A 24707-nucleotide genomic window follows, 5' to 3' on the forward strand; every position below is an offset into this window, starting at 1 on the left:
CACCCTGACCCCAAGCAGCCGGATGCGTACGTACTGGAGGCAAGCAAAGCCCATGGTGGGGTTACAGCTCTGAACCGCTCCCTGCTCAGACCCATGCAGGGCTCACTGCCATCCCCACACCACACTGCGGTCCCCAGGACAGCTCAGAGCCTCGTCCTGTGCCCCTAACAGGCATTGCATTCTGCTCAGCACAGCTGCGCTCCCATTCCCACTCCCAGCCTCCTGTCAGCCCTGCACAAGGCACAGCTCTCTGTGTTTTTCCAGCAACCAGCCAGGCACCTGTACCAGCTGGGTTACAAAAGGACAGGGATGGCAGCTGCAGAAGTGGGAGCTGGCCCCAAAGATGGCAACCCCCAACTCCAGAGCTGGCAACCTCCGGCTCCATCCAGACAGCAGGCAGAGGTGAGCTCCCGCAGGCTCGCAGCCCGTATGTAGGACAGAGAAGGGCAGGGCACCTCGTGCTCCCAGCTCACCTCCCAGCGCCACAGGCCGGCGGCACCGGTTCTGCTGGTCTGCAGGCAGCCGGCACCACCCGGCACCGGGACGGCTGTGCCGTGCAGCCCGCGGCCCTCCGGCCAAGGGACCTCGACTGGTCTCCTGGGCTTCCGCAGCGGAAAACCCCACTCCCGACCTCGCCGAGGGGGGCCCTTCCTGTCTGCGGAGCCGCCGCACCGCTGCTGCAGCCGTGAGGCCGCTGCCAGGACAGGGGGAAGGAGTCAGCGGGAGGAGGGCTCCCACGGATCTACAGCCTTCGTACGGGAGGGAATTCAAGGGCACGAGCACGGAGCAAGAGAAGGACTCGCTGCCGACGCAGACAGCGCTGTCACGCTGTCAATACAGCCGCGCCGCCAAGCTGCCCGGTTCTTGCAGAGTTGCGTGACTCCCCGCCCGCCGCCGCCTCCCCGGGACGCGCACCGCCCGGTTCCGCTGGCAAACCCCGTGTTTGCGTTTCCAGTGGGTCCGAGTGCCTTCACGGGAAAGCCGTGGAGTCGGGGCAGAGCCATGACAACTGCCGCGCACGGCCGAGCAAACCCGGAGGGGTGCGAGCTCGGAACTGCCACACACACGGACACGGGCGCAGTTCCACCGCCCGCACAGCGCAGTACTGCACGGCCGGAGCTTCCCATGCCGTGCCGTGCCACCGCCGGGGCCCGGGAGCCCCCACCCGCCGGGGCCCGCTCCCAAGTCCCGGAGGTGCAGACCCGCAGCTGCGATCCCCCCTCGGTCGCAGCGCAAACCCTCCGCCCCGATACCTGCAGCGGCTCCGGCTCCGCGCGTCCCAAAAGCTCCGCGCCCGACGCACCTGCGCGGCCCCGCCCGGCCCTATGGGGCGGCCCCACGGCCAGGAGCGGACTCGTGGTTCGCTTTCGCCTGCCCCGGCCCCGCTCCGTTCCCTCCTACCGCCTCCTCAGCCTTCGCGGCGGCACGCCTCGATTCTATTGACACACGGATTTATGAGGCTGTCCGCAAACAGCAGCCTCGGCCCCGGACGCAGCCGGGCCCGGAGCTCCGGGGTGCCCTCCCGCAGCCCTATCGGGGTAAGCGGCTCCTCCCTGAGAGCACACACGGGCTGCCACGGAGCCCATCTGCGGCTGCACTGCTGGGAACCGACGGGCAGGCTCCAGGAGAGAGGATGAAGCATGTCGCTTTGCCCTTTTCCACGTTGTTCAGCCCGTGCCTGCACCAATAGGGACACATCCGTGGCACCGTGCTTCCTCTGAGCTGTCGGTTACGTTTGCATTTTCACTAGACACCGGCTAGGGAAATGGGAAACACTTTATTTCTGGGAAAAAAAAAAAAAAAAGAGGAGGAATGAATGGAACAGAACAGACCTGTTTGCAGCATTAAAAAAAAAACAAAAAAACCAAAAAAAAACAAAAAACAAACCAACAAAAACACCTAACAGAGCATGCACCTGACACACCAAAACAAAGCCCAGCACAAACGTTTATTTGAGGTTTATTTGCCCCTGCAGCTCTTCAATGTGAAAACAGGGTTGAAAGTGCCAGCACACATCCAAGGCAGTGCGATGTCCCTGCACTGGGCGGCAGTAGGCAGAGCTGGGGTGGGACTATGGGCATCCTCAGCTCCATCCTCTGCCATCACACGGTCCCTGTACAGCTCAGCTGAGCACAGCTCCCCTTACACAGCAGCCCTGGACAAGGTGCAGGGATGGCAGGGGCCCGGCTTGCTGCTGGGCACTGTTGCCACCTGGGACCACGGGATGTAAACCACATCCAGATGGCAAAATCCAGACCTGGAGCCATGCTGGGGCCTCATAGCCAGCTAGGTGGGTGGCATTGGGCGGCACTCAAGGTCCAGCACAACGTGATGCACGTGGGGTGCGTAGGATTTCACCGCCTCGATGTGCAGGATGCTGGTCTGCCATGGCTGGCTGTGCAGCTCTGTCAGCAGCCCCCGGATCCGTGCAGCAGCTGCTTCAGCCCAGCTCCACCACTCAGGCCTGACCCTGGCTGCCAGCACTTTCTGCCCACTGCTCTCCATCTCCTCGGAGGCCCGGTGTTCTTCATCCTCCTGCTCAGAGCTGGATTCCTTTGGGAGTCTCTGCTCATCCTTCAGAACAGGAGGCACGGGGCGAGCCTCCACGTTGTGGTGGATGTGCAGAACTCCTCCCGTGCCCTTCTTCAGGACGCAGCAGGCCACAGGCCAGCCCTCCTCAGAGCTGGGGATCAGTCCCAGGTTCACCCGGTCAGCCACATCCCTCAGCTGCAGCTGGGAGGAGGAGGAGGATGGTGAACAGGGCCCACAGAAGGGCAGAGCACCATGCCAGGGGTGCTGCCCACCTGCCTGCTGTCCCCAGCGTGGATCTGGCAGCGGTCCTGCACACCATTCAGTGCCAGGTTCCTCCTCAGGGCCTCCAGGGCGTGTGGGTTCCACTCACAGGCATGGGCAAAGGCAGCAGCCGCATGAACCAGGTACGGTAATGTGAAGTACCCAATCCCTGGGGACAGAGGAGGTAGCAGAAAAGAAGGCACAGGGCAGGTACCCCTTGGGGTCTGCTCTCCCCCCCAGAGGCAGCTTAGGATGTGGGTTACCACCCTTAGCTCTATGCATCTGCTCTGCTCGGGTAGAACTACCCCAGGTATTGGGGAAATGCCTGCAAAATGGACTTTCATTTCTCTCTCATCCCATAAAACCAACATTCATCTTAAAAAGTATTTACAGAGAAACTTATTTTATGGTCTGCCTTTACCCATTAATGCTGCTATCCTGTTCTGCTCCCAGCCTATGTGGAAGTGTCAAGTCTGGTGTTTGTTTTAATTGATCAAGAGCAACTCTATGAGTTCCTCTTTCTTTCTGTGGCACAAATAGGAAATGCTGACTTTCCTACATACAGAACAGAGCTCTCCACACACAGAAGCCTGATGCCGTGTCCCCAGGCATTCATAGCAAAGGAGAGGACAGACCAGCTGTTTGCTTCAATTAGCAATAGCTGGTTACAGAAGCACATCACACCCAATATACTCAGGACATTTTCAGAAACAACCTCCAGGATCAAAAAGAGGACAAACCTCACTGGATGCAGATGGTTCCTGTGAGCAGTACTAAGTACAGAGTAGTGCTCCACAGAGCCTGAGCACAAGATTGTCCCAAGGATTCAATGTGATCCCAGGAGAGACAGCAGTGCTGAGAGCTTCCAGATGGGGCAGGAGTTCTAAGACAGGTCCCAGACCATTTTTCCAACCCATTTCATTCTTCATGCAGAGTTAATAGTGTTCCACATCCATCTGGATGCCATCAGCACCCGCATCACTGCTCTCCACCTGCCCTGCAGAACCCCTCCACCACCCCCAAGGGCTGTTACCTGCATAAAGATCCACGAGCACCTCCCCAGAGCACTGCATCGAGGCCACTCGCAGCTTCTCCGTGATATTACCCGGGGAGAACATACATTTTGTCACATCAAACGTGTACCTGGGAGACACCACCAGTGAGAGCAGCTCCCTCTCTCAGCTTCAATGCTGTGTCCCACATCACTGCTCCTCTTACCGAATGCCATTGTCCACATGCTCCACCCAGCTGTTGTGGCCCAGCAGCAGGGTGACACTGGGGGAGCGCATCTTGTCTGGCAACACCCGTCCTCGCTTGGCCAGGCGCTGTGCACCCAAAGCCGAGGCAACCGTCTCCCAGAGCACAGGGCCTGCAATGCAGCCATGCCGGGAGCACTGGGAGATGCTGGCAGCCTCCCCATAGCAGGTCTGTGGGCAGCTCCGCTCTGCTCACCCAGCTTTGCCCACAGCGCAGCACTGAAGCTGTCCTCACTCAGCAGGATCAAGTCTCCATGCCGCTGCCAGGTGTGGGGCACATCGCACTCCAGCTCTTCTGACCAGCTCTCTCCCTGTTCCAGCAGCAGCCGGCGCAGCTCACAGCGCAGCTTCTGGGCGGGCGGCTGCACGCTGGCAGCCTTTGAGGGGACAGGGTCCTGCAGGAGGAACACGGTGAGTGAGGCCACCAGCCTGAACCTGTGCTTGGGAGGCAACGCAGGGCTGTGCCCACCTGGATACAGAGCAGCCGGCAGGGCGGCCCCTGCAGCTCGTTGTCCTGCAGCCACTGCTCCGCTGCCTTCCCCTCCAGCACAGGCAGGGCCACGTTGCCCCCCAGCACCTTCTGCAGCCGGTACCGGGTATCCAAGAGCTGGGCCTCTTCCAAACACTGCCTGCAGGGCCAGGGCCGCCTCATGCATTCCTTTCCCCCTGCAGCCTCCCCAGTCCCGCTGCAGCCAGAGCACAGCGTGGGGACACCTCAGGGGCCCTCGGCTCCCTCCCAGCTCACCTCAGGTGCTGGGCAAAGCGTGGCTCCGTGACCAGCACAGGGATGGTGCCACCCCCCGCAGCCATTGCAGAGGACGAAGAGATACGGACGGCCAACGGGAACGTGGCACCTACGTATGGGATGTGGGGGTGCTGAGCTCGGAGGGGGCACGAGGGAGATGGGGCTGCGTGGGCACGGGGGACATTGAGGGACAGGGGATCCAAGGGAGGGAGCACCGAGAGATGGGGGGACTCAGAAGTGGGGGACGTTAAGGGATGGGGGGCACCAATGGATGTGGCACCAATGGATGTGGCACCCAGGGATGGAGAGCACCAAAGGGTGGCGGACCCGGCGGGTGATGTCTCATGGCCCAGCCCTGCCCCGCACCGCACCGCACAGCCCCGACCCGGAGCCGCCCGGCAGTCCCGTGAAGATCCCGCTCCGGGCCGCTCCCGCACTCACGTCCCCCAGCCCTACCGCACAAGCCGCCGTTTCCCTCCGGAGCGTTTTCCGCTCGCGTTCCGCCGCCGCCACGTTAGGTGAGGGCGGAAGTGGGGGGGGGGGAGTGGGGGGCGCGGTGCCGCGCGTGGACCGGAAGCGGCGCGCGGCGACCGGAAGCGCCGGGCAGCATGGCGGGGCTGTCGGTGCGCGACCCGGCCGTGGACCGCTCCCTGCGCTCGGTTTTCGGTGAGGGCCGCGCGGCGGGGGGCGGCAGCGGGCCGGGCTGCCCGAGTTGCGGCTCTGCGGCTTCCCGCCCTCCGCTCCGCGGGCTGAGCGCCGCCGTCTCTCTCCCGCAGTGGGGAACATCCCGTACGAGGCCACGGAGGAGCAGCTGAAGGACATTTTCTCCGAGGTCGGACCCGTGGTCAGCTTCAGGTGAGAGCGGTTCTGTCGTCCCGTCTGCTCCCCCTCCGTGCGCGGCGGAGCGGCCTTCAAACGGACAGGGGGGAGCGAGGCCTGGGCCCGCGCGGGGCTGGCAGTACTGCCGTGTGCTGGGGGTGTGTGAGGGCCGTGCTCCGTGTTGAGAGCTGGGGATAGAGCCCGAGCATTGCGGCGTGAACGTGAGCATGCTGTATCCACGGCCAGACCAGCTGCGTCACTGTATCCTAACTGTGCTCTGTTGAGAGCTGTGGGTTGAGAGCTCCTCTATTGAGGAGCTCTGCGGGGATGTTTACTCACTCCCAGCTGCAGGCTGCCCTCAGTGGTGATGGCTTTCCTCTTGCTGTGCAGGTTGGTGTATGACAGGGAGACAGGAAAGCCAAAGGGATATGGCTTCTGTGAGTACCAGGACCAGGAGACGGCCCTCAGTGCCATGCGGAACCTGAATGGACGGGAGTTCAGTGGGAGGGCCCTCCGTGTTGACAATGCAGCCAGCGAGAAGAACAAGGAGGAGCTGAAGAGTGAGTCTGAATTCTGTGCCAGAGAACGCTGATGCTGTACTGGGCCTGGCCTTCTTGGCATTGCAGTACGTACCTGGCTCTGTGAGGCTGGCAGAGCTGGCCTGCTCCAAGTGACCCAGCAAACAGCTTTGCAGAGGGGGTGTGGGCTAAGGTTGTTTTCTCCTTCCAGATCTCCTTGCTTTTGCTGCCTTCCATTAATGGCATGGCATTACCCTTCTTATGAGCAGCCAGTTCTAAACACTAGCTCACACTGCCTTCTGAGGTTGCGGCTTATATCACAAACTCTGTTGCAGGCTTGGGCACAGGTGCACCTATCATAGAGTCACCCTATGGGGACCCTGTCAATCCTGAGGATGCCCCTGAGTCCATCAGCCGTGCAGTGGCGAGTCTGCCACCCGAGCAGATGTTTGAGCTGATGAAGCAGATGAAGGTGAGTGAAGAAGGGAGCTATGCTCCCTGCTCTGTGCATGAGCACCTTCTACCACAGCTGCCTGTGCCCTGATAGGCCATATCATGCCTTGCTAGAGTGCTGATCTCTATGTGTATTCTCAGCTGTGTGTCCAGAACAGCCCCCAGGAAGCCAGGAACATGCTGCTGCAGAACCCCCAGCTGGCTTATGCCCTGCTACAGGCCCAGGTGGTAATGAGGATCGTCGATCCAGAGATTGCACTGGTTTGTCCCTCACTGTCTTGACTGGGGCTGGTAGGATGTTGGCAGCAGCCTGTTGTGGAGAGTGGAAGATAACTTCTTTCTCCTTCTTCTGCTTCTAGAAAATCCTGCATCGTCAGACCAGTGTTCCTCCTCTGATCCCAGGCAACCAGCAGGCTGTGCCAGGACCTGGGCCAGGACCAGGACCCGGGCCAGGGCCTAATGCCCAGATGAACCCACAGAATACTCCATCATCCCAGCCACAACCCATAGTAAGAGCCATTGGGGCACATGTACCATGCTGGGGAGCAGTGGCATTACCAGCCCAGGTTTCCCAGCTGGGCTGACAGGCTTTGCTGAGGCCTGTTTTCTCTCCTGGACAGGGTGGAATGCATGTAAATGGTGCTCCCCCTCTGATGCAACCGCCTATGCAGGGAGGAGTGCCAGCCCCAGGACAGATGACAGCTGCTGTGCAGGGCCCTGGCCCTGGCCCCATGGCTCCAGGAGGTGAGTGTGTGGGTTTTGACTGAGCGGTGTCCAAGCTGCCCTGGGCGTGTGGGTCCTGCAGACAGCCCCACTGTATCTTCCCCTAACCATAGGGCTGGGCCCCATGGGGGCACTTGTACTCCATGCAGTGGTTGTGACTGCTGTCAGTGGCAGTTCAGAAAGTTGGCTTACCTCCATGGGCAACCAACAGCAAGAAAATAAATCTCCAGATGTTGCCCCAGGAGCTGGGAGGGGGTAGTTATTTGGGTCCAAAGGAATGAGTTGGTTGTATAGGGACAACAACGAATGTGTCTTACCTCTGCTTTTTCCCCATCAGGTGGGTTGCAGCCGCAGGTCGGCATGCCTGGAGGAGGGCCCGTGCCATTGGAGCGTGGACAAGGTACATCAGAGGTTAAGTTCATGCCATGTATCACGTGAACCTTGCTCCAGCAGGAGCCTAGGCTACGGGTTCTGAACAATGTTGCACAGCGAGAACCTCTGCCTGCTATGTGCAGCCTTATTGCTGCTGCATCTGGTGACATGGCAGCTCCTATAGCACTGAGACACGCCTGAGTTTGTTTGCTTAGGTGCCAGGCTGTGATAACAGCTCTCCTGCATCCAGGACTCCAGCCTAGGCACCAGTTTGCTTCCAGTTTGTTCTACACTGTGTTGTGCAGATGCATCCTGGAAGCCAGGAGAGCTGCCATTCCACTGGGCGGGATGTGCCTGTGTTTTCTATCTGTCTATGAGCCCCTGTCTGTCCCTATGCTTGTGCAGGCAGGCAGAGCTTGCTCTTCTCCAGTCCCTGCCCTGCTTCATTGCTGCCTGGATGCTGGGAAGCAGCTATGCTGCTGCAGTGTCTGCCTGTGTCTTTCTGTGCCGTGCCCAGCAGAGGGAGCTGGGTCTTCGCTTTTGCTTGTGATAGTGAGTACGAGGCTTGGCAGGGAATTCTGCAACGGGCAGTTGCTTGGCCCTCACTCCCTCTGCAGGCACGGTCTGTACAGCCCAGCCCTGGAACTGGATTCCTTACCATTCAGCACTGAGCGGCTGCCCCGTGCTTAGGGCAACCAAAGTGAGGCATTCCTGTTCTTCCAGACATGCAGGGCTCTGACATCTCCGTCGCCTAGATTTGTATCTCAGGTCTTGTGTCAGCAGAGTGGCAAACCTGTTCTGAGTTCTTCCAGTCTTAAGTGTCCTAAAGGCAGCTGACTGTCATTATTCTCAGAGTGAGCACCATCGTCCCAAGAGCAATCCTGCAGTTCTTGGCAGTTTCACTGATACCCAGAAAGTTTTGAAGAGCAGACAGAAAACCAGTGCTGGGGAGTGCCCAAGGCAGCTGCAGGCAGGGACAGGAGCTGACTTGTTGTGGGCTGCAGCAGGCCCTGCAGTGTGCCAGTTCTCTTGGCAGGACTTCCTGCAGCAAGGTTCACTCCGCTCCCTGCATGTTCACAGAGTGAGAAAAGAAAGGGTTGTGCCCAGCCTGGCACTTTGTGCCGAGCTGCCTTCCATACCTGTGGTGGCAGACGTGGTGTTGGTGGAAGTTGCTGATACAGCCAGACTGGCAGCATCTTCTCAACAGGTGTCCTGGGGGATGCCAGGGAGCAGAGGTGATTCTACAGGCCAAGACAGCACCGTCCCCAAGGCTGTGTGCATGTGTGCATACACTATTTACGTGTCTGCTCTTCTCCCTCTTTTTCTGCTGCTTGCCCAGGGACCCTGCAGCTCTCGCCCGTGGGACCTGCCAGGCCTGCGTCTATCGAACGCGTTCAAGGTATCGCGGCGCTTGCCTGCTCCAGGCTGTCCTGGAGCTCGTTGTGCAGTGTGTGAGAGCAGCTGTCACCACGCTGTGCTCAGGGCCGGGGACTGGAATCACTCCGTGTAGCCTGGCAGGGTTAGGAGGAGGCAGGATTTCCTCTGGGGGCAGGAGAGGAGAGCAAGATAATGCCGTGCAGAGAGTCGCCAGTGGAAACGAGTGCCTGTTTGGAGAGGGTCTTCAATTAGGATCCAGCCCACTTAGGCACTTCTCTGACAGGAGCTTTCCTGGTCTTGCTTTGCACCTGGTCTCACATTGGCCCATGCTCTTAGGATTGCCAAGGGGCACCCGCACTCTGAGCACCTGATGTTGTAAGAAGCCTGAGACAGAACCAGAGGGGGAAAGAGAGTGATGTAATGAGCATCCAGGGAAGGGGCTCTGTGCTCTCTGGCCTTATCCCAGGGACTGCTCCCTCAGCAGTCAGCACAGCCCACTTGCCTGTGTTGGGAAGCAGAGAGGCAGTGCACATCCCAGCCCTGAGGGGGCTGGGGGACGGTCTCAGCGCAGCACTGGTTGTGCAGGTCCTCACAAGTTCTTGTATGTCTCCCTGGCAGTGCCCATGCCAGACCCGAGGGCCCCTATGCAGCGTGGACCTCTACCTGCTAGTGGCCCGCCACCCCGAGGCCTTTTGGGAGATGCCCCGAATGACCCTCGTGGAGGGACCCTGCTCTCAGTCACTGGAGATGTGGAGCCCAGGTGAGGGGAGAGGGAAGGAGAGGAGCCCCTTGCACTGTTCCCTGCCCAGGGGTGACCTCACTAAGGACAGGGATGGCACGAGCCTTCCGGGAGTCACTGCTGCCTGGTTGGAGGCCTGTGTGCTGCCAGCCATGGGGACCAGTCCCCTTCCCCAGGGATGGGGCATCCCCAGGGTGCTATCGGCAGCCCTGTGACGTGGGACTGACAGCATCCATCCCTGTGCAAGCCTTGCCAGCGGCCGGCTTTGGGGGCAATCCCAACGCTCTGCCCAGACCGTGCCAAGCCAGTGTCTGATTTACTCTCTTGCTTTTTCTCCTCCTCCTGCTTTGCTCTCCTCGTCTCTCTGCATCAGAGGTTACCTTGGGCCACCCCACCAAGGAGCCCCTATGCATCATATGCCTGGCCACGATAGCCGTGGCCCCCCCCATGAGATGAGGGGTGGACCCATGGGAGAACCCCGACCACTGATGGGAGAGCCGCGGGGGCCCTTGATGGATGCTCGAGGTGAGAGAGGGGGCATGAAATAACGGGTGGCTTAAAGCATGCAGACAGAGGGGCAGAGTGGAGCTCACTGACTCAACTCAAGACTTAAAAGGGGGTTTGGGCAGAGAAATGAACCTAAGGCATGAGGAACAGTCCCACAGAGTGAGGGGCTTCTTCCAGGCATGTCTCCTTTTCCCCAGCCCTACATCTTCTTGGCATTTGTCAGCTTCCCAGCAGAGAAGGCAGTGGGCTCAATCCCATAAGTCCATGGCACTGCTCCCTTCTACAGCTTGCCTTGTCGTTCCTCTGCAGTTGGAAGAGATCCCCGAGGGCTGGAGCCACGAGGATTGGAACCACGAGGGCTGGAGCCCCGGGTGATGGAGGCGAGGGGCCTGGAGCCAAGGGGCATGGAGCCACGGGTCCTGGAGCCACGAGTGCTTGAAGCCAGGGCCATGGAGGCCAGGGTCATGGAATCCCGAGGCCTGGAGCCTCGAGGGCCTGGTCCCAACCCACGTGGCCCGATGCCAGGTGGCATACAGGGTCCCGGACCACTTAATATGGGAGCCAGCGGTCCACAGGGGCCCCGCCAGGTACAGCTCTGTGTGACTGACTGTGCACTGATGGTGTCTTGTGGGCAGGGCTGTGTGAGAGGTATGCATGTGACTGTTGGAGGTGGAAGACCTCCTGCAGAGCAGTGTGTCCTGGAAGTAAAAAGACTGCTTTATGTTCCTGTGTCTATGGCTGAGTCCAGGAACCCCTCAGTCCTTATCCTCTCTCTTGTACCCATAGGTTCCTAACATGGCAGGGGCTGGCATGCAAGGAGGGGGCATTCCTGGGGCAGGGGTCCAGGGAGCTGGTCAGCCCGGAGGCTTTAGTCCTGGACAGAGCCAGGTCACCCCCCAGGATCATGAGAAGGTGAGTGAAGGGGTGGGAAGGGGTTAGATAATGAGAGTAGTGCTTTCTGTGTGCCTTACCATGACAGAAGATAACCATGCTTCAGAGAACTTGTTTTCTTTCCTGTTGCATTTGGAGCAGGAGGTTATTCTACCCTGCTCTGCTCAGGGCTTGGGCAGCTCCATGGTCCTGCTGCAGAGGAAACTTAATCCATCCAGCACCTCTTTCTTGGCTGTGGTAACCCATGGCTATGCTGGCTGAGAGCAATTCTGACTCTCCCTTCTCTCCTCAGGCGGCCCTGATCATGCAGGTTCTGCAGCTGACAGCAGACCAGATCGCCATGCTGCCCCCAGAGCAACGGCAAAGCATCCTTATTCTAAAGGAGCAAATCCAGAAATCCACGGGGGCACCCTGACAGGTGATGTCCTTAAGCTTATACCTGCTCCCCTGCGGTGAATCAGAGTGCTGTTCAGTGCAGGGTGGCCCTGCTAATGCTCACTGCCCTCCCCTTCTCACAGGCCTGGCAGGTGTGTGATGGGCAGAGAAGGTGCTCCATGGCAGCCATTTCCTGTTGTTTGAGTTGATGCTGCGTTTAGGGAGAGGTTCCTCCTTGCCACCCAAGGTTTTCCCTCCCAATTCATTCCTTTTTCTGTGTGTATATTTTATGATGTTTGAAATAAAGTGGGAGGAGGGTTTGAGTAAAGCCGTGTCTCAGATTGCCTTGTATGGTCCCTCATAGACTGCTGGGAACAGCCTCGCCTATCTCTGTCCTGGGCTGAACCTCTGAAGTTCGTCACCATTTTCCCAGCAATACAGGGGAAGGAGCAACTGCTGAGATTTCTTGTTTACTAGGAATCCATTAGAAAGCACCTTGGGATGGCGAGCTGAGCAGGAGCAGCACATGGAAGGAGGCAGTCACATGCAGGAAGCTAAAATTGTCATCTGGGGAGACAGATGGGCTATCAGGCTTGGGCAGCAAGTGTTGGGGCTAAGGATGCTCTGGGGTACCATTAAGCACCATGGGTACTCTTAGCACCTTTCAGCTGGAATGTGCTGGCTACCAAACAGGGTGAGCTGCCCATGGAAGGTGTCTGGCTGGTAACAGCAGCCTGTGGGCCAGGAAACAGTGGGTGCCCCATCATGCAGGTCAGTCTGGCTGTGCCCTCCTCTAGGGCATGACAGGGAGCTCAGCTTTCTATCCCTGTTGACAAGAGCAGAAGGGCTCTGTATCCAATTGCTGTATCGCTTACCACACCTGCCTGCCGTGGGAGGGTGTTTTTCTCCTCCTTTGTGCATATGCTTGAGCAGAATTAGTTATCTTTGCACTTGAAGTCTGCCTGTGTGCTGGTTTGTGCCTGGTGGTTGGTGCAGACATGGCTCTTTGGTGCTTGTGAGCCTCTGTAGAGGGAGAAGGCTGGCGGACAGCCATCTCCACCACCCTACACTTCACCCCTGAGGGTTTATTGCCTTTTTATTGCAGCCCAGTAATGGGGGGCAAACAGTGGGCTTCCTTCACACTTGCACAGATTGAGACACCACCCATGGCTTTTATTGCAAGGAAAAACAAGTTTAATTTACTATTTTATGGAGAGGGACACTTAAATCTGGAGGGGTGTGTTTGGCCCTTAGTGCCCTGGTGTCATGTCTGACCCCACCATATTGCCCAGCCTGCTGGGCTCCCCTTGCCTCCTGCTGGTCTGCACCTGCATGCTGCTCCCGTCCATTCCAATGCGTGTCTCATGGGGGGCTGTGCTGAGAGCTGGGCTCATTTCCCCTCACAGGGACCCTTTGTAGGGTCAAGGAGGCAGCAGTCTGTGAACCCAGAGTTTCTTCTTATGAAGGATGATCTAGCTGTCTTGCCTGGTTCTCATGCAAAGCTTTTCAGCTGATGCTCATTCCAGGAAGATTTGCTTCAAAAAGGGAAGTGAGAGCAGCAGGCTGGTTATTCTCTGCTGCCTGTGGTCCCATCCTGGCTCCCGCTTAAAAGTTCTCCTTGTTGAAGTAGAATTTGACCTTTCTGGGGTCCAAGCTGGAGTGCTGGTGACAAGATCTCTGCAAGACCTTTGCCAGTGCCTCCGGACCACACAGGAACACACCAACCACCGACCTGCATGCAGCGAGGGGCTGTGGGTGTTGGGGACCAGGCGATGCCTCCTGGTATTGACACCCCAAAGCCCCCATATCTCACCTGGGGTGGGCTGTGGCCACCGTTGAGAATTCAATGTCCCACCTGGGCCTCCCAAATATGGTTTTTTGCCTCAGGCCCGTCACTGCGTCCGTGACTGTGTCAAAGTTGAGTGCTGCATTGTTGGCCTGGGCAGAGCAGAGAGAATGAGGACCACAGCCACCACCAGCCCCCTGCAGCCATGCCCACCCACAGCCAACTCACAATGCTGGTGTCCCAGCCGGTGAGGAAGAGCCGGTAGGTGAGGAAGTCTGCCTTGCCAGACTCAGCCATCTTTTGCTCCAGTGAGGCAAGCAGGTCATTGAACCAGGCGAAGGCACCCGTGTCTCGGCAGAGCCAGTAGAAGTAGATCTGGGATGCAGTAGCATGGGGAAGAAGTGTTACTCGAGATGGAGCAAGAGAAGGATGTGATATCAAGCATGAGGAAGCCAAGTGCTTCTGAACATGGAGAAACCCATGGTGTGGGGTCAGCTGGTCCCACGGGGCTCTCAGTACCTTCTTGGTCTTGAGAGTCTTGTCATTCTGCTGGAACCTATACCAGATGGACTTCAGGATAGAGGCAAAGGGGGTAACGCCGATGCCTGCTCCCACCAGCATGGCCACCTCATACAGGAACACATCTTCGCTGGCCGTGCCAAAGGGGCCATCCACTTCGATCCTGGCCAAGGGAGGGCCTGGGTAAGAAGCATGGCCTCCTCAACCCCCGGGGGGCTTTTTGGTGTTCTCCCCAGGCTACCTGGGAATTTCCAGCTTCTGCTGCTGGAAGGTGTCAATGATGCGCTCTGTCCAGTCCCCAGCCACCCGGATGTGGATGGAGAAGAAGTCCTCCTCAGGTGCTGAGGTGAGGGTGAAGGGGTGCCACTCCAGCAGGGACACAGCAGGGCAGTTGACAAAGATGTACTGTCCCACTTCCATGCGGAAGCCCTTCTTCTGCATCTGCAGCTCCAGCACTTTAGCGGGGTGCATGACCACCTGTGAGGCCGGCAGCAGGGTTCAGTGCCCCACATGGCCCTGCTGCCTGTGTGGCAGCAGCCCCTGCCCTCCTCCGTGCAACCACTTCACCACCTACCTTGGTGACGACCACCTTCTGGTGCGCGCGCCAGATGCGCAGGATCCTCTCAAAGATGTAGAGGATGATGGGAGCCAGAACCCACTTCCAGGACTGTGGGGTGGAGGGGAGCAAGGGGTTGGAGCCTCCCAGGCCATCTGCTCTTCCTAACGGAGTATGCTAGGGCTTGGGGTTCCTGCAGCCCCACTCCCATCCCTACCTCTGCGGGGATGCTACCAAACTCGGGCTCCTTGCAGCACTCCTGCCTGCACTCCTTGGGTTTGTGCACCAGGAAATCAGCACAGCGCTGTGGGTGCACCTCCTTCATGCTCTCCTCCGTCTGCCCACGCACCAACCCGCTGCAGGGAGGCAGGGTAAGGATGGGGCCCCCTCCCACCGAGGACTGCATCCAGGTCATCCTGGAGCAGATGCGGCCACCACAGTGGCTGTTTGTCACTATTGCCCCTTGTTCTGCTGCTCTGGGAGCCTGCAGGAAAAGCCTTACGCGACACCGTGGATGACGAGGCCGATGAAGTAGATGATGAAGAGGTGGTGTGTGTACCAAAAGACCTCAAAGTAGTTCCTGCGGATGAACTCAGTGGAAGATGTGACCATGAGGATGAGCACCAGAGTGATGATGACCCCGGTCAGCCCTGGGATGGTGGTGAAGGCCACGTACTCGACGGTCTGCAGAAGTGGCAGGAGGATGGGGTCAGGGTAGGCACAGGGCAAGGGGTTGGCAGCAGTGGACCCACGCTCACCGTCTGGTTGGAATGGATGGGGTTCAGCCACTTGTTGCTGTCCTGCAGGTGCATCTTGGAAAGGACAGCAGGCAGGCTGCCATCGTTGGCTTGTTGGCTGTAGTTGTAGCGCTCCAGGTTGAAGAGATGGGCAATGGTATGCACAGCTGTGCAGGGGAACAGGCGGTCACCCGCTGTCACCCCACAGGGCTCAGGGGGGACAGAGGGTGAGCAGCAGAGTGCTACCTGTGAACAGGGCCAGCGCATAGGCCACCAACTTGTGGAAGGTGAGGTTGTGGTCAAGCTGCTTGCGCAGCGTCCTCCTGCAGCACTGCAAGGAGAGGTGGCAGGGTTGGGATGGGGATGGAAGCAGGGATGGGGACAGACATTCTGTGGGACTGCCCGTGGGCACTCACCGAGCAGCTCCCGCGCAAGAAGGAGAGCAGATTGCGGCAGACGGGCAGCAGGATCAGCATGCTGTTGAAGTTGAGGCACTTGGCCGATGCCCGGGCCCACGCCAAGGCAGACTGGGGAGATGGAGACAGGGATGGGTGATTATTGCTGTGTCAGGGACAAGGTGCAGCTGCCTGCAGGCTGAGTGCCCCAGGTTGGGGTGGGGCAAGCAACACTGAGCGGGGATCAAGCGATCTGGGCTGGGGCTGTGGGATGGGTATTGGTATGGAGCGATGGTGGGATGGGAACAGAGATCAAGGAAGGATTAGGATGGAGCAGAAGTGAACTGGAAGAGGACAGGACAAGGAACGCCTCTGGGGTGCTGCAGCTGCTGCCTTGCTGCAGCCCAGCCAGGAGGGCTCCAGGGCAGGCAGGGTGCTGCTGGGAGCACCTTACCCCGAGGATGGCCCTTGTGTAGAAGTACCGCTCGTCCCGGTCGAAGAACAGAAAGTAGTATGTGAAGAGGAAGATGTTGATGCCCAGCCAGGCCGCCTGCAGGGGAACCAAGGATTGTGAGGAACTCCAGCCCCAGGACCTCTCACCCTGCAGCACATGGCTGCAGGCATGGATAGAGGGCATCAGCGCAGTGCATCCCATTCCGGTCCCTTACTCCTGAGGCATCACGGGTGAGATGGGACACGGGAACAAGGGTGGGAAGGAGTGTTGCAAAATAACTGTCCCATCACTGCCATCCTTCTGCATGCACAAGGAATGAGGAAAGGAAGATAAAGGAAATATCTGTCGCTGAGAAAGGGAAGGGCCTGGGGCAGATACCGAGCCGGAAAGGTCTGGGAGGAGGAAATGCTGCAGAGATGCAGCTGCCAGTCCTCACCATGCTGCCAGCCCTGCAGCACAGCCGTGCTTCCCTGCACTGCTCTGCGCTGCATGGGAGCTGCATTTTTTGCAGAGCTCCCAAAACCACTCTGCCCTGAGTTCTATTTTTCTTTAACAATTTAAAATATGCAAATATCCCAATTTCCTGCACCTGTCCCCACCTCCCCCGTTTCCCAGACGGTTTTCCTCCCCTCCCCAGTGGGTGCTGCAGCTCCTCCAGCACAGAGCAGCTCCATGAGTGGAGAAAACCCAAGTGGGAGCCTCCCTGCCCATAGCAGTAGAGCGGAGCAGCGGCAGTTTCAAGTTTTGCACTCTCCATCCATTGGTTTTGGATGCTGCAGGGAGGGATGCACTGCTTCTCTACCTCACTGTGAGCAGTTGGGGATTTTGGACATTTGGGTTGTGAGGGGGAAGAGGCATACAAGGAAGAGGCATACAAATAACCCCTGAGCACTGGGGGCCACCTTTCCTTTCAGCCTAGGAGTCATTACATGAGATCCACAGCCACCACTCGGCGCTGTGCCCATCACTCACACGGAGGAGTTCTTTGTTCCTCCGTGGATGGCAGAGCCAGGACAGCTCCCAGTTTCCCCCCAGCCCCTCCAGCCCCCCAGCAGCCTGAGCCCCGTGCACTCACAAGGACGGTGGCCGAGAACCAGTGGTTGACCAGCCAGTTGCCCATACTGCGATGTCTCCGTCCACCCGCAGCGAACGCAGCCCGCTGCCGCCCGCCCGCGTTTTATGGAGGCAGCAGCCCCAGGAGCGGCCCCGGGCCTGGGAACGGCGCTGCAGGGATTTTCCCCCACGGTGTCTTGGAGGAAATGCCGCACGCTTTCAAAGGCTCCTTCCAGGAACGCCGGCTGAGCCCGGAGCCGCAGCCCTGATGAGGTACCGGGGAGCCTTATGAGGGGTCCCACGGGGTCTCACGTGGAGCTGGCACAGCAGAGAGAGGGACGTGGGGGCACGGCCCTGCTTCTCCCCTCCCCTGTAGCATGTGGGGACAGAGCGGGCTTTTTTAAGGCAGGAACTTCCTGCTGGCAGGGGATTGAAGAGGACTCTGCTTGGCAAACACGACCCTCCCTGGCCTCTCCTGATGACTTTTCACGAGAGGAATTGCAGAAGATGGGAGACATCCCAGAGCACAGCAGTGCCACTGTGCTGGTGCCGGGAGCCAGCCAGGGCTCAGCACGCCAGTGCAGCGTGTTGCACCCAGTGATGCTGAGCACCCTCAGCAGTGACAGCCCTATAAATTGCTGCTGGGGGGTCACACTGCAGCAGGATCATGAGCACTGCGATGTCCAGCACCGCAGCACCCACACCTCATGCCAGCACGGCAGTTGGCACCTGGTGGCCAAAGGAACAGGTTGGGCAGGATCACGATGTGTCACAACTGGGGTCGCTGCCTGCTGACAGCCAGAGCTGTGCTGGTGGAGCAGCAGGAAGAGACCCACAGCCTCCCTGCTGCTTATCGGCTCCATCGCAGGACAAGTGCAAGCCTGCAGCAGCTGGGAGAGATTGGGCTGTGCTGCTGAGCCTGCACTGCAGCCCCCAGCTCAGGGACATAGTTTGGTCCCCTGCCCAGGTGCAGTACGAGTGAAGTTTACGTGGGCAGCGTGCACGCGTGCTGTTTGGCCCCATCCTGGCAGTCCCCACCCACGTGAGTCACTGCTGCCTGCCAGCACCCAGATGCAGAGCCACAGCAAAGTTTCTTTACTGCTCAAAACAGACCCAGAGCAGCATCCCTGGGGTCACAGCAGCGTGGGGACAAAGCTTCCAATTGCTGTGTGCCCCATTGGGGTCTGCACACCCCATAGGTCCCCTGTGTGTGTGTTCCGGGCAGTTGGCATGCTCTGTATCCTGACACCATGGGGCTCAGTGCAGGGCACCAGCACCTGCAGCCACTACAGCACCATGGAGCCCTCAGCATGGCTCATGCCACCACAGCTCCTTGTCCATACTCCCAGGCTGTGCTTCAGACGATGCTGTGCCTCACACCAGGTTCATGTGGTGCCTCCAGGAGCTCTGCACCGTCCAGGGACCGCCGGCAGCAGACACAGTGGAGGAAATCAGCAACGTTGTGTCGGAAGAGCTGGCGGCACGGATGCAGGTACTGGAAGAAGAGGAGCATGAAGTAGATGGCCAGGCAGTAGCCGAGCAGCAGCTGCACCACCAGCAGCAATGTACAGATGTTCTCATAGACATCAGTCTTAAAGAAGTACCAGAGAACAACCAGCGCCGTGTTCTCCAGCAGCCGGGCCACGTAGTACACAGCCAAGCGGCCCCAGTTCTGTGACTTGTCGATGAGGTCCCGGTCAGCCAACTTGAGCTGCACAGCCGACCAGCAGAACATGTTGATGCTGGCGTAGAGCAGGGTGAAGGCAAACAGCACCACCACCGTGCCCACCCGGCTGAAGTTCTTCTCGATGTTGTCGGGCAGCCGCGTGCCACTGCGCCAGAACTGCACCCAGGGCTGGAAGAAGACCACCAGCAGGTTGGCCAAGGCAATGGGGATGATCCAGTGCTTGAAGACGGTGCTGAAGAGCACCAGGACAGCCACACGAGTGGAGATCTCCAGGCTGCGCCACAGCACGATGCAGAGGAAGGCCAGCGGGCGCAGCTGCACCTTGTAGTCGTCGTACTTGACCTGGATGGCCAGGACATTGCAGACAAGTGCCCCATAGGTGACCGACACCAGGCAGATGCCCATGAGGATGGCTGTGGGAGGAGAGGTCAGCGGGTGAGATAATGCTGGGAGCAGCACGGGGATTTCCTCACTCTGCTAATCAATATCTTCCTCTTTTCCCAGCTGGGTTTGTACCTGGGTGTGAAGCAGCAAGAAATGCTGCCCCTGTGCATAGGAACAGTGTTTATGTGGGCAGGGCATCACGTGGTTACATGGCTCCATGGAGCAAGCAAGCACCTGGGAGCTGGGAGCATCTCAGTCCCAGACAGCTCCTCCCAACCTTCTGCAGCTTTGCAGTGGGCTGGAAAGCATTGGCAAAGCAAACCAGGGGATGGGCAGGTGCCTAAATTCTATGGGCTGTACTCTAAGTTCAGGGAAGGCAAGGGGTGGCAGGGCCAGATGGGGCGTATCTGTAGAGTCCCATCTGGATACCACACCACTGCGTGCAGTTGAGGACATTCTCCCATACCCTCAAGATACCACCATGCCCTGATGTTCCACCAAACCCCCGAGGTTCCACCACATCTCTGAGATGCCACCATGCCCCGCACATCCACGGCAGAGCTTTTGTGCCCAGCACACAGCCCACCCCTTACCTCGTGCAATGGGGACATACTTCTCCAAGATGCTGATGTAGAGCTGCAGGGTGAGCTGCGGGGTGGAGCCCAGGAAGGCCTGGATGACGGCCATGCGTTTGAAGGCATTGCGGTGGGTGGCCAGGCGGCGCACCGAGTGGCCCACCTCCTGCTCCAGCTCCACTTCATAGCCCTTGCGCAGCCGCCGCTTGCGCGTGATGGTGACGTAGGGCTCCTCTTCCTGCCCCGACCAGCAGTACACCACCAGGGCCTCCACACACCTGTGGGCACATGGCCACTGTCACCCCAGTGCGTCCCCATCCACTCCAGAGCTTGGGTCCAGCACGGGGCCAGCAGCAAGGGTGGTGCAGGGTAGCTGGTATAAGAGCAGTAGCTCCATTGGCAGCTAAAGGAAGGGCGTAAGCACCCCAGGCTCTGTTTTCCCACTGTTGAGCACCCCACAACAGCATGAGAAATGTTCTGCTGTTGTGTTTGATCTCAAAAACCTTCCACACTTCCTCCTCAGTTGGAGCAGCAGGAAGCAGAGAGTGGGGTGGAAGCCAATGTCTGATGGAGTAGATAACATGGCTTCCGGAGCGCGTCCCCTCAGCACCCTGCAGCTCCAGAGAGGGCAGCCTCCTCCACTGCCTCCTGCTGCCTCCTGATACCACTCAGCACAGCAGCTTTCATCCAGCCCCTCCATTCCCACCAGCTTCTCCAGCCCTGCTGGCCTCGCTGTCTCACCAGCAGTGCACACGGACCAGGCACAGCCATGGTTCCCTGTGGGCTGGGCTGGCTCAAGGGCCAGCGGGAGGTAATTGTCTGTGAGCGCTGATGGGGAAAACAGCCACTGCTCTGCTTCAAACCCAAATGGAATGAGGTTTGGGAACTGATTCTTTTGCCAGATCAGTGCTCACGGCCTATTCCAAGCTAATGGGAAAATGATTTCACCACAGCACCTGGCTCCAAAAGCAGTCGATGCACACAGTGCCCCACCAGCCTTCCCCAGCAGGCTGAGCTCGCTCTGCAGCCCCAGAGCTGGCACAGCATCCCCCAGCAGCTCAGCATGACCCTTGCAAGCACCAAACCCTATCCCAGCAGCTGCTGGTGTCAGTGCTCAGTGCAATGAGCCAGCCACTGTAAACCAGCATGATCCGATGGGGCAATGCTGCAGTGCTGGTGCTCCCCAGCATAGCTGCCCTCTGGGCCAGGCGCTGGGTGAGCTGTGGGACCGGCATGACATTCCCCCCATGCACAGCAATGACAGCAGCCAGGGAGGCACGGCAGCATTCCCCAGGAGTGAGAACAGCACCTCTTCGGCTTGTGCAACATCCACCTTCGTCCTTCTGCCCCCACTGGGGTGTGGCAGCCCCCAGTCCCTCTCCTCTGCACCCACAGCCCAACATCCCTAGACCCCAGACCCCTTCAGCCACTCCAGCATAGATTTGCATCTCAGCCCCCAACAATGCAACCACAGCGAGAGGAATGCTGACTCCACAAAGCAGCCGTGTGAAGAGCACATTTGGCAGCAGGCACGCAACAGGCTGAGAGAGCCCGGGGGGGTCCTGCGGGCAGCGGGGAGGGGAGCAGGACGCGCAGGAGCTGCGCAGAGGAAAGCGCTGCTGACAGCGGTGCGCGGCGCTCCTGCCCTGCCCTGCCGGGGAGCCGAACCGAACCGAGCCGTGCCGTGCAGAGCCGTGCAGTGCAGAGCCGTGCCCGGGTCCCCGCCGCGCTCACCTGATGATGGGCCCCAGCTGCAGCAAGTGCATGAGCAGGACGAGCGGTCGGTCGCGGCTGAGGTCGCGATGCACGAAGATGAGGGTGAGCTGCACCAGGACGGAGGGGCAGAGCACGAAGAAGATGGTGAGCGCCAGCCAGAAGCGGTCGTCGGAGTGGCTGTAGGAGAAGCAGAGGACGGCGGCCGCCGCGCTCTCCCCGCAGAACAGCGCCGTCGAGAAGACGATGCCGAGCGGCAGCTTCGCCCTCGACGGGGCGGCTGCGGGCGGCTGCCCCTCTCCCGGGCCGTCCATCGCGGCCCCGGCGCCGCTCAGCCCTGCCGCGCCGCCATCCTGAGCTGCAGGGGAGGGAGAGGAGCGCTGCGGGAGGGGAGCGGGGCGCTGCGGAGCGCCGAACCCCGCACGGCGCCCCGACGGGCGGCAGCTGCCTCCGCGCCGTGCCCCGATCACCGTGGTGGGGGGGGCGGGCCGAGCCGGCTGCGCTCCCGGGCCCGCCCCGACGGGGAGTGGGAGGGACGCCCTCGGGTAGCAGACCCTCCTCCTGGGGACCCCCCGTTACGCTGCCGGGTACACCTCTAAGAATCCCCTCCCCCCCGCAGCCCCATCCTCACCAGCCCTCTGTGTGCTCTGAGTATCTTGGCTCTCTCCCGACCAGACCCACCCCCTCCACCAAGGCCCCGGGATGCAGCAGCATGGGGGGTCCCCAAAGGCAGAGGTGCCACAAAGGAGGGCAGCCCTGCCTTACAGCCAGGGGCACCCCATGGGTGGCAGAGAGGGACCGTACGTGGTTGATGGAGGAGATGTGGCTCCTGCAAGCATCCGAGTGGGAGGCGGTGAAGTCCACAGATAGCAGGGTGCTACTCAGAGGGATGAGGCTGGCTGGGTTACCTGACATTGGTGGTCATGGAGCAGCCAATGCTGGGCCGGCGCTCTGCCTGCCCCCCGCGTACCACGCTGTGAGCAGACAGCCACTGGTGCGCACAAGCTGGCTCCCCAGCCATGCACTGCCTGCCAGATTACTCAATCTGGGCACACAGCGGCTGGCTGGGACAGACATGATGAGGCACAGAGCGCTTGAGGTCGGCCAGTTCTCCCAACTTCACCAGACAGACCAGGAAGCCTCTGGTAGCTTGTAAAAGGCACTGGGTATCCATCCCTCAGCAGGGATGTCCATCGCGTGCCCTAATCCTAACCCCCTTCATAGCACACCCCAAAGCGTGAAACCCCCCACAAGTGAGATCTGCCCCCGTTCTACAGAGACAAAAGCACTGCCAGGGTTATTGGGTGACAAATCATTGGGTGATGGTGCAGCGCGGCGCTGCCAACTGCGCCCACACCTCAGTGTTTGCAGCAGGAGCAATGCGCAATTGAAATCATTTATGCAACCTCCATTTATCCAAATTAAAAGCATCCCCCAGGAGCCTGGCAGGTCACCAAGCCCTTGGCTGAGCAATGCCTGGGCCCAGAGTCATCATATTTTTAATTTTGTCTTCCCTGTTTCGTGATGAAATATTTAAGAGTGATTGTTTAAGAAGACAAGAATGCCAATCCTCTGTCTGTAAACCGGCACCATCAGAGGAACGGATGGACAAAGCCTCACGGCGCTCCCCACACCAATCATTATCCCATTCTCTGACCCATGTGTGGGGAGGAAGAGGGGTGTTTGCTGCTGCACACCGTGAGTCACCCTGTGAGCTGCACTACCTGTGGAGCTCAGCGCTGTAAACAGACCATAAAAGTGATGCGTGTCTGCAGAGGGCAACCTGCTGCTGCCTCTCCCAGTGCCTGCATTAATGCCTCTGCAACCCTGGGACTGGGCCACTGGGGTGCTGCAGCCACACCCTGCCCTTGCCCACTGCAACTGCCTCTCCCAACACACAGGGGTGCCTGAGGCAATGCCCCCAAGTCCTAGAAAATGTCACTTTCCTCTTTCCAGTGCCTTCTCCAGGAGAACAACCTGACCTCACTATGTTCTTAATCCTGGATTTCATTATTTTATTAATCCCACAATGCGCTGTGAACGCAGGGATGGAGCGACAGTGCCCACCCGCCGTGTGAAATGTGGGGTTGTGCAGCTGCTCCCTGCACGTGGCTGAGGGAGGGCACTTGTGCAGCAGCCAGGCTATAGATAGCGGTGGGAGCAGCCTCCTGCAGGGCTCCAGCACTGAAAATAGGCACAGCTCCCTGACACATGCCTGCCCAGCAGCTCTGCTCCTCTAAAAGGAGAGCAGGAAGAAGCTGGGGCTGTCAGGGAGCAGCGTGCAGGAACCCTTAAAGAGCCCACCCAGATGCAGGAGAGCTGCTCACACACTCCCAGTGTGGTTTCTCTCCTCTCCTCTCTGCCATCGCACTAGGACCCCGGGGCACACTGCTTCCCAAGCTGGGACACGCCAAGCTGCTGGATTCCCAAATATAGTCCTGAGCACAGCAGCAGGACAGCTGCTCCCCACCGCTGCCCTTCCGGATCAGCAACCTCAGTAGTGCTCCTGCTTTTGTGCAAAGGAACAAACCCCCATCCCGTGCTGCACAGAGCATCGGGTACGTGGCTCCCAGCAGCCCCACGTGCTGAATGCAGCTCCCCAGCATCTCCCAGCCGTGTGCTGCAAGAAGGAGCAGCGGCCTGTGTGTGCTCCCTGCTCTCACAGAGCCAGCAGCTGCTGGGGCTTGGAGGAGTTTCGGAGCCAGGAACTTTTTACTTAGTTTGGAAATAGCTTTGCAAAATGGCTTGCTTTCCCATCCGAAACTGTTTGGATTCTGCAGTGCGTTCTCAATAATTCAGCTGTATTTTTTTTTCTGCCCCGTCAGTCTGTGAATAGTTTCTGGTTGAGGAAACATTTTTTTTCCATTTGCTTTGCAGTTTCATGCAACCGCTTTTGCTGCTTTTTTTCCTCCCACAGCCTCACTCTCGTGCAGGGAGAAAACTCGGGTCTGCCCCAGGTCTGACTGCAGCCCAGGGCACTGCATGGAGCTGAGCAGGCACGAACCAGAGGGAGCATTGCTTCCACAAGAAAGTGAAAGCTGCCTGCTTTGGATACTTGCACATTTTGAAAGCACGGCCCCCCATCTGCAGTCCCACCAGGTGATGCTGAAACAGAAAACCAGGACTAAGAGCTCCTTCTAATTGAGCGATTCCCCTGGTCCCAGCAGGCACATGGTGCATGGCAGGCAGGAGGGATGCTCTGTGTTCAACTCCTTTCCCTCATGTCCACAGTGGGACAGGAGCAGCACGGGGCACTGCCCACCTCCATGCTCAGCTTTGT

General features: G+C 59.1%; 4 protein-coding genes across 4 annotated transcripts; 1 reads left to right on the forward strand and 3 right to left on the reverse strand.

Annotated features, from left to right (window-relative positions):
* Window positions 1-2286: 2286 nt before the first annotated feature.
* Window positions 2287-4859, reverse strand: TRMT12 (tRNA methyltransferase 12 homolog; the record flags this gene model as incomplete). Its single annotated transcript, XM_079541833.1, has 7 exons — window positions 2287-2733; window positions 2805-2962; window positions 3827-3936; window positions 4012-4162; window positions 4246-4444; window positions 4519-4678; window positions 4795-4859. The coding sequence occupies 7 exons, from the start codon at window positions 4857-4859 to the stop codon at window positions 2287-2289; spliced, it is 1290 nt and encodes a 429-aa protein (XP_079397959.1).
* Window positions 4860-5402: 543 nt separating this feature from the next.
* On the forward strand, window positions 5403-11608 carry CSTF2 (cleavage stimulation factor subunit 2; the record flags this gene model as incomplete). Its single annotated transcript, XM_079541999.1, has 14 exons — window positions 5403-5460; window positions 5571-5649; window positions 6004-6173; window positions 6467-6603; window positions 6726-6845; window positions 6944-7093; window positions 7205-7328; window positions 7645-7707; window positions 9019-9078; window positions 9675-9816; window positions 10169-10320; window positions 10612-10889; window positions 11089-11214; window positions 11486-11608. The coding sequence occupies 14 exons, from the start codon at window positions 5403-5405 to the stop codon at window positions 11606-11608; spliced, it is 1782 nt and encodes a 593-aa protein (XP_079398125.1).
* Window positions 11609-13173: 1565 nt separating this feature from the next.
* On the reverse strand, window positions 13174-17135 carry NOX1 (NADPH oxidase 1; the record flags this gene model as incomplete). The annotated part of the gene is made up of 13 exons (XM_079541971.1): window positions 13174-13300; window positions 13382-13506; window positions 13583-13729; window positions 13874-14036; window positions 14115-14350; window positions 14448-14540; window positions 14647-14785; window positions 14932-15113; window positions 15188-15333; window positions 15413-15497; window positions 15583-15693; window positions 16016-16111; window positions 17091-17135. The coding sequence occupies 13 exons, from the start codon at window positions 17133-17135 to the stop codon at window positions 13174-13176; spliced, it is 1695 nt and encodes a 564-aa protein (XP_079398097.1).
* Window positions 17136-18425: 1290 nt separating this feature from the next.
* On the reverse strand, window positions 18426-21741 carry XKRX (XK related X-linked; the record flags this gene model as incomplete). The annotated part of the gene is made up of 3 exons (XM_079542004.1): window positions 18426-19168; window positions 19733-19992; window positions 21449-21741. The coding sequence occupies 3 exons, from the start codon at window positions 21739-21741 to the stop codon at window positions 18426-18428; spliced, it is 1296 nt and encodes a 431-aa protein (XP_079398130.1).
* Window positions 21742-24707: the final 2966 nt, after the last annotated feature.

Source organism: Tetrao urogallus (genome assembly GCF_951394365.1).
Source record: "Tetrao urogallus genome assembly, chromosome: 13".
In the NCBI taxonomy this organism is placed as follows: Eukaryota; Metazoa; Chordata; class Aves; order Galliformes; family Phasianidae; genus Tetrao; species Tetrao urogallus.